Consider the following 12,784-nt stretch of genomic DNA (forward strand, 5'->3'; position numbering starts at 1 on the left):
AGCCACCAAACAAGCACCTCTGAGGGGGTGCAGTGCATGCTGGGAGCCGCACAGCTTCCTTGGCTGGTGACACTCATTAGACGTGGTCATGTGACTCCCATCATGTGACACCTAGCCGTCCTCTGACAGGGAAGTGTGCTGGAGGAGTGTGCGCTGCAGAAGATGTGCACTCTGCCTTAAACGCAACGTGACACCGAGGAGAGGGCGTGACAGCCAGCTCAGTATGAAAGATACATGAAGAGAATTACAATCACGCAAAAGCCAGGGAAAAACATCCTACTACTGTAAGGTTTTATATATAATACAAGATACAGACAAAATTCTAATTTGATAATGCCATATAAATGAACTGGCGTAATATAAAAAACTCTGAATGCTGTATATATATGCTGCAGTAATATCAGGAACAAAAAGCACACGTATGCTGTGTGTATAACATATAAATTTATACAACACAAATCAGGCAGATACATTTCTGCTGACAGATTAATAAAAATCAAAAACTGAAAGATTTTTATTTCTTTCAGCTTCCCCCATTAGCACATTTTTGGGGGGGAAACATTTCTCTTTGCACTCTTTTACGACCTGAAACTCTACCAAGGATCTCTCTGAGATCTGAATGCAGATGTTTAGCCTAAAATGTCCCGAGAGGAGCCACATCTGTACCCGGTACCTGCCCCTTTAAAAGGGGGGTGGCACACAGCCCCCAGGGAATGGCTAAATGATGACACGCTGTCTGTGTAGTGAGATGGGTGGGGCAGCTGGAATCTATTGTTAATGTGGCTCCCTCACAATAGAGAGCACTGGATGGGCCTCGCCTACTGACCTCCGGAATGTACCATGGTGACTGCAGGATGGGGACGGCCTGGTTTCGATCCTGGGAAAGCACAAGAAAACCACGACCCCTGACCTACACATAGTCACATGGTTCCAGTCCAGCACTGCTGGAAATTGCCTTTTTAAAGATTCACAGACAGCACCACTTCTTCCACGGAAGGTGGGCAGGTTCCCATAGGCGGGAATTCCGTTAATTCCCATCCAGCCTGGCAAAGGGAAACTGGCATTGTGGTCCTGTCAGAAATGTTTGCACCTCCCTGAGTGATCCTGGGCTCAACACAGCTACGGCTTTCTTGGGGGTCAACACCTCCGGGGGCGGGAATAGGAGGGGGTGGACTTTCTACCAAAGCCCTGTCACAGGATTCGGAGGAGACAGATGCCACGGTTGTTGTGACGTTTCTGTGAGTGGCCCAGCGGCCATCTTGGCTCCACTGAATGGATCCGGTTGTGAATAATTCATTAGCAGCAAAGGGCACGGCGCCAAGGCCACTGCGTTCGAAGGGACGCCGCACGGCCCTCTCACAGAGGACGCGTAAGGTCAGCCGAAGTGACCGACAGCAGACGCTCTGGTTCGGCGCAATCAGGACAGACACTAGGACTCCTGATGCAAAAGTGCGTGACACTCACGCTGTGCCAGTTCACAGGACGATGACTCAGCCCCCGTGTCACTTCCTGTTTCTACATGATGAGCGCTTGAACAGTTAAAGCATCCTGAGGAAGAATTATGTATTGTGAATTTATGTACTTTAGAAAGGAATTCAATTAAAACCATACATTGGCACAATCATGAAAAATTTCCCCTTTTCCAAAATTTTGTTGTTCTTGGGGCTTGAATCTTTCCATTTAACGCAGATTCGCTAAACGGGGGGGCGCCCAGCAACCATGATGTCTGTCCTGCGACTGGCATCCAGGCCCCAAATCGCGGCTCCTGAACGCTAACTGGCAGCTGCCTCGAGCATATCCCAGGCCTGAGTCTCTGGCTTGTTAGGCGCCTTTTATTTCCAGCTCATTATTTCAGCTGCTCTTCCTGCCGTTTGAGCTGTCGTACATAAGTAGTATTCATCCAAGTGCATACAAAGCCCCACTTGAGGTGTAAACAGTGGAGAGTTTACATTTTGGTTCCGTAGTAAGAGAGATCAAGTGACGGAGGCCAGCCACTGGCCAGACAGCAGCGATCAAAGCGTTCTGTGTGGCGGTGACACCCTTCTGGGTCCTTCCCAGATCCAGGAAGCAAGTCGGGTGATGTTAACTTCTGCGATTGTAAAATTAACTCACCGCTCCCTCTGCTGGAAAGAAGTAGTAATACATTTCACTGGAAAAGGGGGCCAGGCCTGAATTATAAAAAGAGCCATTATTCATTGCTGATTAGCACGTGGCACCTTCATACAGCAGCAACTTTCAAATCAAACACCACCACAAGTCACATGAGATACTAGGTTCATTTCAGAAAATAATAAACAGGACTGATTGCGTCATAACAGCATTTAATACACATATATAGAGGAGAATCAATCCATCCAACTTCTAAATGCATCTCCTGGTCAGTGCTGCCGGAGAGAGCCTGGGGCCTGGAGCCTGTCACAGGACGCAAGCCTGGGAAACCTATGGATGCGATGCTCTACGACCCCAACTAGGATCAGCCATCACAAGAAGGATGATGTATTGCTTTTTTTAAGGGGCTGGGCTGTGGCATCGTAAGGCCCAAAGGGCCTGACACAGTGCCAGCAACCTAAGGCTGTTTTGCGTATTTTAATGCCGCTATCAGTAGACGAGAGCTGCTATGGCGAGTCTCAGGGTGATTTTACCTGCACAGTGACGTCCTGCTCCTTTCCTGCTGCCTGTTCCGGTGGCAGATAACGTAAAATTCTGCAGGTGAGTTTGGAGCCATATGGCCTCCAGCCACATCAAAGCTTTTAAGGAGCGACCAGCTTTTATTTGACTTGAAGACAGCACAGATAAGACGAAAAGCACGGCAGCAAGCAAACCGTTTTCATGCCCCAAATTCAGCATCCCATGCTATTTTTAAACATTAGCTGCCTTGTGTTTCTGTGTGTCCACATCTCTACGAATCTGTCCTCTGCATATTATCATATGTAAATGGAGAATAATGTATCTGATTCTTTTCCAAAGAGATTGAGTTTGCAGTACATATAAAAACGTCTTTTTGACATGAAGTAGGGTGATTCATTTTAAATTGTATCCTGGTAAGAGTAAGTATCCTAGCCACATGAGTATAAATTAGGAGTAATTGGTGATGAAACTTTTGGGATTAGACCACTGGAGTAGAAGACAAACATATCCATGGTCTGAACACGCCCCGAGAGTCACTCACTATTAGGACAGTGTCGTGCTGTGATTTCAAACCATTCAAACAAACCCCTCTTACTCTTTGCTAAGGGTTACCTCAGAGCTCGTTATCCTTGCCGCTGGAGATGCCAAATTTGGGCTTACCGTCGCGCTAACCGCTCTCAGTGGTAGGGGTCCGACTCCGCCACGGTACAAAGGCCAAGCTAAGGTGAATAACAGAGCCGCACATATTTACAGGACAGTCTAATTATTGACTGTCCAGCACCAGAGGTTAAGGAATCCAGCCAAAGTCCTTGCCCTGATGTGTGTCTTATACTGGAAAGAACAGCCTTTTTCTGAACCGTGTGCTGGTTCGATCACCCTACACTGCAATGCCAAGTCCTGCATTTCATTTGCATTTAAAGGCAATATCTTAAATTCAGATGTATATCACTGCTGAGCTGAAGGGTTTCATTTGGTATTTATCGCTCTCATGAGGAAATATTTGCATTATCCCCACTGAGCCGCAAAGTGTAATATACAATATATTTGAACCTGTTTTCAATTGAATTACATTTCACTTGTAAATAGTATTCAGTTTTAAAAGATGCAACATTGAAATAAATATTCCAGCTTCTAGTCAGTGTTTATGTCACAAACAGCACTTAAACTTAATAGACTGGGAGGCAGAACGTCGCACGACGATGTGGAATAAGGCAGCATCTGCTGAGTGCTGCCAAAGGCCGGGCAGCGAATGACGTCTTTGTGACGTCCTTCTGTTGCCAAGACTCGGCCCAGAGCCTGGACAGCAGTAACAAGGCCGTAATTTACACTGAATGAACACGGCGAAGCATTTTGTTACGTGAAGCAGCAGAATCAAATCATAAACAGTGAGTATGCATCTCCGGATGGACGTCAGAGAAGATGCTGGTTTCCAGCTCTGATGTGACAGTGACAGTGTCCTTATCTGCAAAACAGTCTGTTCTCCCTGGACTGCTCATGACACTGGGACAGAGCAAACAGTGGGTTACACATTACCCCAAACCAGTGAGCTCCCCCATCCCTAGATGCATGTTTGAACTTTAATTTCATAGATCGGGTGGCAGACGTCCGAGAAGGAAGGAGCACTAAAATTAAACTTGAAATATTTGCCAAATGTCAATGTCAGCACATCCTGCAGTTAGAAAAGGTCTGACATCAGAATATCTAGAAGAAAAAAGAGAAATTAACTGGCCCCTGAGCACACGTGCGCACACGTCTATAGCCAGCCAATCACGTCCCACGCAGAAGCACAGCCCCCTCTCCGCCTTCCCTAAAACCACGGCCCAAATAAACAGCCCGGTTAGGAAATCGCCTGACCCTACACCTCAGTTACACAGCATGCTGTCAAAGCAAGGGCAACGTAAATCTGTCACACAGTAATAACAGTGTGACACTATAATAACAAAAATGTGGCAGTGAATAACGTAATAACTGATTTATTAGTAAAAACCCAACATTCAGCATGGATATCATCTGCTGTGATAAGGTGATAATTAAGAGGCACACTGAATGATTTCCACCGTCCGTATTTTGAGGATACGGTAGCATGCGAGTAACACTGACGCCCCACGTTCAAGTTAAAATACAACATGCGTGCTTCCTTTTTTTGAAGGACGTTAGTTATGGCTAAAGCTTATCCCTCAGCCTAACCCTATAGCTTTAACCATGAGCAAGGACATGTTAAGGCGACTCTTCTAATCAGGAGATACTTCTACTATAATTTGTTTTTATATGGCCAAATAAACACTGTGCTTGAAATACACTTTTTACCACATTTCACATCCACAGATGTAAAAAAGGAAATGGTGGGAATATTGTATAGATAAACACCTGCCCGGTTCCATTAATTATTAAAAAGGTTGGAAAAAGCGAATGGTTTTATATAAGATTTTTTTGTCTTTATATATGTTTTTGCTTTACTACCTGTTGCTTTACTGACGTTAAGTTCATATATGTTTTAATTCTTGAAACAATTAACTTAAATGCATATTTTAATATGCCCTTTAAAGACTGCTTCTAAGTGCAAGTGACGTACACTAGAGGCTAGAGGTCAAAGACCTGCTGGATTTAAATGTTCACAAAACCCAATGTTGAAGGCACTGAGTCCCCAGCTTTGCTAGGCGCATCAGCGGGAGCCCCAGGATGATACAGAGGGCGTTAATGCGCAGGGGCGCGCTGCTCGCCCTACAGGTCGCGACGGAGGGCGCCCTGCCGCCCGTCACCCTCCGCCGCTCCGCGTCCTCCCTCTCCGTCCCGCCGCCGACGTGCCTCCTCAAGCCCTTAGAGGCTCCCTATCGGTACCTTTTCGGACCGGGACCGTCCAACGTGCCGCCGCGGGTGCTGGCAGCGGGGGGGAGACCGATTATCGGTCACATGCATAATGAAATGTTCGAGGTAATTTCTTTCTGTGCGTAATTTTAACTGTGAACCAGGGAGCAGGAACTGAAGCCAATGAAATCTAGATTAGTAATTTCTGAAAAGACATAAAATATGGTCATATTTGCCTTCAATGTATGCTGTCTAGAAATTCAAGGGAAGATGTTACAGCGGCTGTAAACTTATTTGCAAGTACTTGACATACGATAGCACTTCAATTATGCATATTTAAAACTTCAACTTTCATAATTAAACCTTGATAAAGTTTGCCGAAGTGCAAAGGTGGGAATTCGATCACTGCTACGTCTGGCTAGGAAGGTCTGCGAGTTTAAAGAACAATTTTATAAACACCGAAACAACAATATATTATAAGCATAGGAAATGACCATGTATAGGTTGTAAATCTGCCTTATGCTTGCAGATCTAATCCCATTGCAGTTATGACATTTTAAAGGTATTTTATCATAGGTGCAGTGCTTCGTGTGTTCCTCCTTCAGATTATGGACGACATCAAGAAGGGGATCCAGTATGCTTTCCAGACACAGAACAACATGACGATCGCGGTGAGCGGCTCCGGTCACACCGCCATGGAGTGCGCCATCTTCAACACCGTGGAGCCGGGCGAGAGCGTCCTGATCGCCATCAACGGGATCTGGGGCGAGCGAGCGGCAGAGATCGCCGAGAGGATAGGTATGTCCCATCGGGGGCGTCTTCATTCATCCGGGGGATATGGCATTTTAACTACTGCTCAGTGTAAAACGCAAACTGCTTCGCTCTGACAGGTGCTCGAGTTAACACTTTGGTAAAAGCTCCAGGCGGCTATTTCACCAATGAAGAAATTAAGCAGGTATTTTTTTGTTATTGACATTACGAATGATAAACTACAATGTCTTGCTGCTCACCCCATAGTAACAAATCAAAATATCTTGATTACTCTGGACGTGATCTATTGCAAACTGATCCTCTGTTTTCCTCATACATTCTGTTTTTTTCACCACAAAATCCATCTGAACTCATTAAAAGCTCTCTGGAGAATATAATAAATAACTTTTTCAGATAAAATAAGAAAATGTAACTGGAACTTATAGAAAATGTGCACAGACCGCTTCAGTAGCTCTGAGCTGAAAAGCAAAGCTGATGGTCTGCTGCAATTCAGTGTGATGGTGGTCCGTCTCCCTGCAGGCTCTGGTCAAACACAAGCCGGTTCTCTTTTTCCTCACACATGGAGAGTCATCCGCTGGACTGGCCCATCCCATCGACGGAATCGGAGAACTGTGTCGGATGTGAGCCTCCCTTCTCGGCCAGCCCGATGATCGGGTGGATGACATCACTGGGGAACCCACATCATTCTGATAACCCTGAGCTTGCTTCTGCTCCTTAGGCACGAATGCCTCTTCTTGGTGGATTCTGTGGCGTCCTTGGGGGGAGCTCCTCTCTTCATGGATAAGCAGAGTGAGTCTGAGGTGCTGTGTTCCTGTAACGGGGGGGCACTCTTCACAGTAGACCTCGAACGTATGTTCTCCCAGTGATTCGGAGCATGAGCCTGTTTTGCTGTGTGTCACAGACATAGACATCCTGTACACCGGCTCACAGAAGGCTTTGAACGCCCCTCCTGGGACGGCACCCCTCTCCTTCAATGACAGAGCTTGGTGAGTGTTGGTCTCTGGCTCTGATTGGGCCATAAACTGCAGCCGACTGGACTGTGACACAGACCTACATGAGGGCCTCTTGGAACTGGAAGTAGGACTAAACAAGGCAGGTCTCAACAAGACTTCATGCAAACACACAACCAATTAATTTTGAATAATAATATTGTAAATACTTCAGATTATTTGCAGAAGCTATCAGTGCTTTTGCAGAAGTACCCCTTATTTTTCCTGATTGGTTACCATCTAACAGGAAGGTTTGTTGGCCTGAAGCCCGCTCAGATAGCATGCTGGAGCATGTGATTATTCTTCTGTCTTTTTTCTTGCTCCCATACAGCAAAAAGATGTTCAGCAGGAAGACGAAGCCGGTGTCCTACCTCCTGGACATGACATATCTGTCCAACTACTGGGGCTGCGACGGAAAGCCAGCCAGGATGTAAGACTCGGCAATGTGAATGGTTAAATGCAGCAGCAGCAGCCCAGCATAAACAATGAAGCCACTTTTGTCTGGTTCCAGATACCACCACACTGGCCCTGTATCTGGCTTCTTCTCACTGAGAGAGAGCCTGGCCATCCTAGCAGAAATGGTGAGTAAACCACTATGTTTTGGGTTTTCATTGGTCTCATCCTGGACCAATAAGGAAAAGACTGGGCATAAGATTAATACATATAAATGCATAAATGATGGGTTGCTTCTAGAATAGGCTCCAGACTCTGCAACTCTGCAAAGGACAAGCGGGTACAGAAAATAGATGGATGGATGGATTGATGGATGGATGAAAATGCTCTCTGAAATGTGCATATTAGAAGAGACATTTTCAGAAAACAGAAGAATGAGCACTAGATTGAACTTGGCACCGTTTCCTTGTACGAATGCGGTTCTTCTCATCGGAGTGCAGTGTGAGCCTACTGCTTGTGTTCCTCAGGGCCTGGAGAACTCGTGGAGGCTTCACAAGGAGGTGTCTGAGTATCTGTACGAGGGTCTGGAAGCCCTGGGCCTCAAGCTCTTTGTGAAAGACAAGGTGAGGATCAAAGCGAAAGAATCGGCCGAGGAACAGACCAAGGGAAGTGGGGACCCGAGGCAGTGACACGCAGGAGGCCGTCACTAAGGCTCCCTACCGAAGATCATCACCATCAGCCTGTAGGAATTCAGCCATAGAGTCCCAGATTGTAGTGCATCCCATCAAATCCCATGGCCAGAATTCTCAGTAGGGTCAAAGGGCAGATCTGGCATGCCTTGTGTACAGCCCGCCCCTCCCTTTCAGTGGAATTTCCCAGCATCCCCCTCACCTTCCCCAATTCCCCTCCCGGTTCCCCGTGACCAGCATCCACATGTGTCTGATCTGTCACCCAGAATCTGAGGCTGCCTCCAGTGACAACCGTTGCTATTCCTTCGGGGTATAACTGGAGGGACATCACAAACTACGTCATGAAGCACCACCAGATGGAGATCACCGGGGGGCTGGGGCCATCCGTGGGCATGGTGAGTTTCCATGCGGGCACCCACATGCAAGATGTACTTATGCTGGACCTCCATGAGGGGCTCTCTCAGCCAATCAAAAGACAGCTCCAGAAGAAGTGTATGTAGACAGCCCAATGAGGACGATTATAGCATTGATGCTAATTACCTAGAAAACATCGGTGTTCTTACACAGTGTAGTTGCTCTAGAGTTAGATATGATAATGTATGGCAAGAAAGCAGCATTTTTGTGCCCTCCCCTAGGTGCTGCGCGTGGGTCTGATGGGATACAACTGCAGTAAAGACAACGCTGACAAGGTGTTTGCAGCCCTGGCGGATGCACTGAAGCACTGCCCCAAGAGCAAGGCGTAGCGATCCTGCGAGGCGTCCCCGCACCACCTGCTCCATCAGCCCAATCGAAGAACCGCAGTCTTGGCTGACACTGCGCTGGCCAAACCGGACATAAAGATCACAATAAATGAGCGTGACGCCTGTTCACCGGCACTGACGTTTTTAAATTACATGATTAAACAATGAAACTAATTGCAGTCGCCTTGTAAAGAATATGCTTAATGTGTTAAAAAAATAAATGAATATGGCTACACAGTGTTGCTATTTATTTTCATAGGGAAAAAAAATGAACGTGGACATTCATTTAGGCAACGCTTGTAAATATATGGATTAATTAAGTATTCCATTAAAATTCTGATGACAACAGATGGCACACTACGGTGAAGTAAGGCGAAACCTTTGAACGGCAGATGGCGCATGCGAGCAACAAAAAATGTATACGTGGAACTGATTTTGGTAACAACTGAAATCAGCAATCAGAAAATCACTAGGTGCAAACACTGTAGTTACAAAAACGCATCACTCATACAACACCCTGTAATGCCTGTAAGCTTTTTTAGGACTGGTATACTTAAACAACATCTTATACTTACTTATACGACACATGAGCAGAAATATTTGATGCGCGTATAAAGCCGCATTTACGGCTCGCAAACGTCCTGCGTAGACCGGAGCCCCTCCTAGACGTAGCGATGCCACCGAGGTTTATCGTATAGCTGCCCTACTTCCGTTTTAGAAAAGGCGCGCAAGTTTTAATGGTGCACAGCTGCCCGAGCCAAGAAAGCGAGGGAAAGTGGATGTTTAAATAAGAATAATAATGATGGGTAGAAGAGGGGCTCTTATAATACTGGAAGGGGTTGACAGGGCTGGCAAAACTACGCAGTGCAAAAAGCTGGTTCAGGCGCTGCAGAAAAATGGTCGGCCGGCTGAAATGATGAGATTTCCAGGTAATTTTTCTCTTTTTGTGTTACCTGTTTTCACTCGCTGTTATTGCAGGGACCGCTGACTTAATTTTGATGAGCGAGTATAAGTTTGAAAAGTTAGACTGATAGACTGTAATTCAGTTAAATAACGCTGCACGGGGTGATTATAGCTACATGTAAATGTCAAGATGCAAATGCATGGCGTTAGTTGGGATTTTGTGTTGGCTGTATGGTATGTGGTATTTCTCCGTGCAGATTTTTACCATAGCAGATGGATGTTTATTCTTTGTACCGTTTGCTTTGCTCAGACCGAACAACTATGATCGGCCAGATGATTAGCTCCTACCTTGAGAAGAAAACCAACCTGGAGGATCACACGGTGCACTTGCTTTTCTCCGCCAATCGCTGGGAACTGGCGTAAGTATCGGGCTGATGCTCGCCGCTCCTTGCCCAGTGTCTGCTGTGATTGATGCATTACTCCAGTTAGAGCAGATCCCATGCATCTCTATCCAGATTGGCTGTTTGGAGAATTACCACTGTGGGAAATGCTTGGCAAATGTAGAAATGGAAAATACGGACTACATTTAGTAGGCTGCAAAGGTCCTAGTGGCCTTGTCTTGTTAGTAATGTGGTCAAGGCTGCTGTCTGCTGAGTGGACTCACGGATCTCCATAGTTGTTCCCCCGGTGGAGTCTATTCATCTCTCTAGACATACGTCATTTAGCCTCTTTTGAAGGTTAGCGATTTTAGCCAAGTTTCCATTTTTCGCGTCGTTGTCAGCGTGAATTCAGTCGATGTTGCAGGACAGTCCGAATCCTCCACACGTCTGACCCCTTTCTCACAACTTTAAGGCCTCTGATCAAGAAGAAGCTGCAGCAGGGTGTGACTCTGGTGGTGGACAGATATGCCTTCTCGGGGGTGGCCTTCACCAGCGCCAAGCCGGTATGTCCAGTCCTCCTTGTGCCATTCATTCGGATTTGGGTCAGATTACCAGGACAGCACTGCCAAGCCTGCGGGACTAGGGCACAGCCCATAACTGCAGACACATCTCACCCAGGCCATAGACTTACCGAGTGGCTGCACTCATGCAGACGCCTCCGTAGCGTAAGGCCAGGACTGACAGGCTGGGGAGAAGCTTATTCCTGCAGGTCATACTAACGTTAAACTGCGTGATCATTGTCGTTTTTCATTTGCATTACCTAGGATACATGGTTTTAAATTCTGATAAATGTCGCATTTGCACTTTACACCAGTGCTGTGCACACTTCATATTACAGTCATATGTATTTTATTGCCTTTTCTAATTATTTTTTAAATAAAAATTTCACTTATTTTTCTTAACTTTTTCCCTTAACAGTGACATTTCACTGCTGTACTGTAGTTGTCCATGTGAGAAAAATATTGAATGTTGGAAATGAGGGAAGAAACCATTACCCAGCCTCCTATGAAACTGTTCCCTTGTTTGCTCTGCTTTTTATTAATGCCGTCAGTGGTGATCAAGTTGGGGTCCTTGTTCGTCTGCAGGGGTTCTGCTTGGAGTGGTGCAGGAACCCGGACGTGGGGCTGCCCAAACCGGACCTGGTGCTGTTCCTGCAGCTGAGCCCGGCCGAGGCGGCGAAGAGGGGCCAGTTTGGGGTCGAGCGTTACGAGACCAGCGACTTCCAGCAAACTGTGCAGCACAGGTTCAATCAGCTGATGAAGGATCCATCCTTGAACTGGCAGGTAGGAGGGGGGGGGTCTCGCTCACCCATCCCTTAACTGGCAGGTGGGTGGGGGTCTCGCTCAGAACGTAGAGACAGCCTGCCTGCAAAAACAGGCCTGTGTGCCACGGCCCTACCCTGGATTTACCAGCATTCTGAGTTCAATTTAAATGTAACGTGACCTCCTGTAAGGACGAGAAACAAAAGCTTAATATCGCAAAGGTAATCTGACGATACTGATTCAGCACTCACAGAAATGGTGACACTATTGTTACCTGAATCCTGACTCTTCAGTCAAATCTAAGGCTGCACGAAAGGCAGCCGGGGAGGGGGGGAGGGGGGGGGGCTTGTGGCAGGTGTCAGCCCTTTCCTGGGTTCCTTTTCAGGTGATGGATGCCACCAAGGGCATGGAGAATTTGCACCAGGAGATCCTGAGGCAGAGCGAAGCTGCGATCGCAGAGGCCGAAAGCCAGCCAATTAAAGAGCTGTGGAAGGAAGGAAGTGCCGTGCCCTGCTGACCGGCCCTCCAATCAGGCGGCTGCTACGGTACACAGCTGGACATCGCATAATGCCCAGTGATCCAATGCTGCTCTCCCTGCAAAACAGGTCACTGGCATCTGTCTGGTTGGACACTGCTGAGCACTGCACATGTTGGGGTGAAGACGAGAGCCTGAAACACTTTATGCTTTTTCTTATTTAAATAACATATCATCACCTGTTTACCCAGAGCACCAAACCTCAGCAAAATAACCTTTTAGTAGTTCTAGTCTGAAATATTTTTATTACCTATTAAACACAATACATATGCTAAGTGTGTCATTAGCCACAAACGGTGAACCTCAAAACTTTGTTTTTAATGAGCTTTAACTTTATTTCATTTATGACATTCCTGGAGTATGTTTATACTGCCAGGGTTGCATTTTAAGTGCTATCCCATAATAAACACAACTGCTGAAGGTAACTATGCACGTTTAGTGACTGCAATAAGGCTTCTGAACATTGTTTAGTATTTCTGAAGAGTGAAGTACACCTTACATTATCCCGTTGTGTGAATCTGGAGTCAAAGCAAAGAAGCGACACGTCGTCCATGAGTCACTGCGCCGAAGCGGCGGGCCAGTTCAGCATCCCCGAGTGCCTGGCCGTGTTGCCTGGCAACGCCAGGACC

The 12,784-nt window shown here is 46.6% G+C and overlaps 2 protein-coding genes across 2 annotated transcripts; both read left to right on the plus strand.

Moving 5' to 3' along the window:
• The first annotated feature begins 5,243 nt into the window (after positions 1-5,243).
• On the plus strand, positions 5,244-9,250 carry agxtb (alanine--glyoxylate and serine--pyruvate aminotransferase b). The gene is made up of 11 exons (XM_023822273.2): positions 5,244-5,559; positions 6,039-6,231; positions 6,324-6,388; positions 6,724-6,824; positions 6,923-6,993; positions 7,106-7,190; positions 7,525-7,623; positions 7,705-7,774; positions 8,114-8,209; positions 8,542-8,670; positions 8,911-9,250. The coding sequence occupies exons 1-11, from the start codon at positions 5,308-5,310 to the stop codon at positions 9,016-9,018; spliced, it is 1,269 nt and encodes a 422-aa protein (XP_023678041.1). The 5' UTR covers positions 5,244-5,307; the 3' UTR covers positions 9,019-9,250.
• Positions 9,251-9,668: 418 nt separating this feature from the next.
• On the plus strand, positions 9,669-12,580 carry dtymk (deoxythymidylate kinase (thymidylate kinase)). Its single transcript, XM_023822291.2, has 5 exons — positions 9,669-9,944; positions 10,229-10,337; positions 10,771-10,861; positions 11,444-11,641; positions 12,006-12,580. Exons 1-5 carry the CDS (start codon positions 9,815-9,817, stop codon positions 12,135-12,137), a joined length of 660 nt encoding a protein of 219 aa, XP_023678059.2. The 5' UTR covers positions 9,669-9,814; the 3' UTR covers positions 12,138-12,580.
• The last annotated feature ends 204 nt before the right edge of the window (positions 12,581-12,784 follow it).

The sequence above is a fragment of the Paramormyrops kingsleyae genome, chromosome 21, assembly GCF_048594095.1.
Source record: "Paramormyrops kingsleyae isolate MSU_618 chromosome 21, PKINGS_0.4, whole genome shotgun sequence".
Taxonomy (NCBI): domain Eukaryota; kingdom Metazoa; phylum Chordata; class Actinopteri; order Osteoglossiformes; family Mormyridae; genus Paramormyrops; species Paramormyrops kingsleyae.

Excerpts from the sequence above, each read along its gene's own strand:
- agxtb (XM_023822273.2), top strand. The coding sequence starts at position 5,308 with ATGATACAGAGGGCGTTAATGCGCAGGGGCGCGCTGCTCGCCCTACAG. Across the intron at positions 6,825-6,922 it reads ATCGGAGAACTGTGTCGGAT|GCACGAATGCCTCTTCTTGG; the intron begins GTGAGCCTCCCT and ends TCTGCTCCTTAG. Across the intron at positions 6,994-7,105 it reads TCTCTTCATGGATAAGCAGA|ACATAGACATCCTGTACACC; the intron begins GTGAGTCTGAGG and ends TGTGTGTCACAG.
- dtymk (XM_023822291.2), top strand. The coding sequence starts at position 9,815 with ATGATGGGTAGAAGAGGGGCTCTTATAATACTGGAAGGGGTTGACAGG. Across the intron at positions 10,862-11,443 it reads CCTTCACCAGCGCCAAGCCG|GGGTTCTGCTTGGAGTGGTG; the intron begins GTATGTCCAGTC and ends GTTCGTCTGCAG. Across the intron at positions 11,642-12,005 it reads ATCCATCCTTGAACTGGCAG|GTGATGGATGCCACCAAGGG; the intron begins GTAGGAGGGGGG and ends GTTCCTTTTCAG.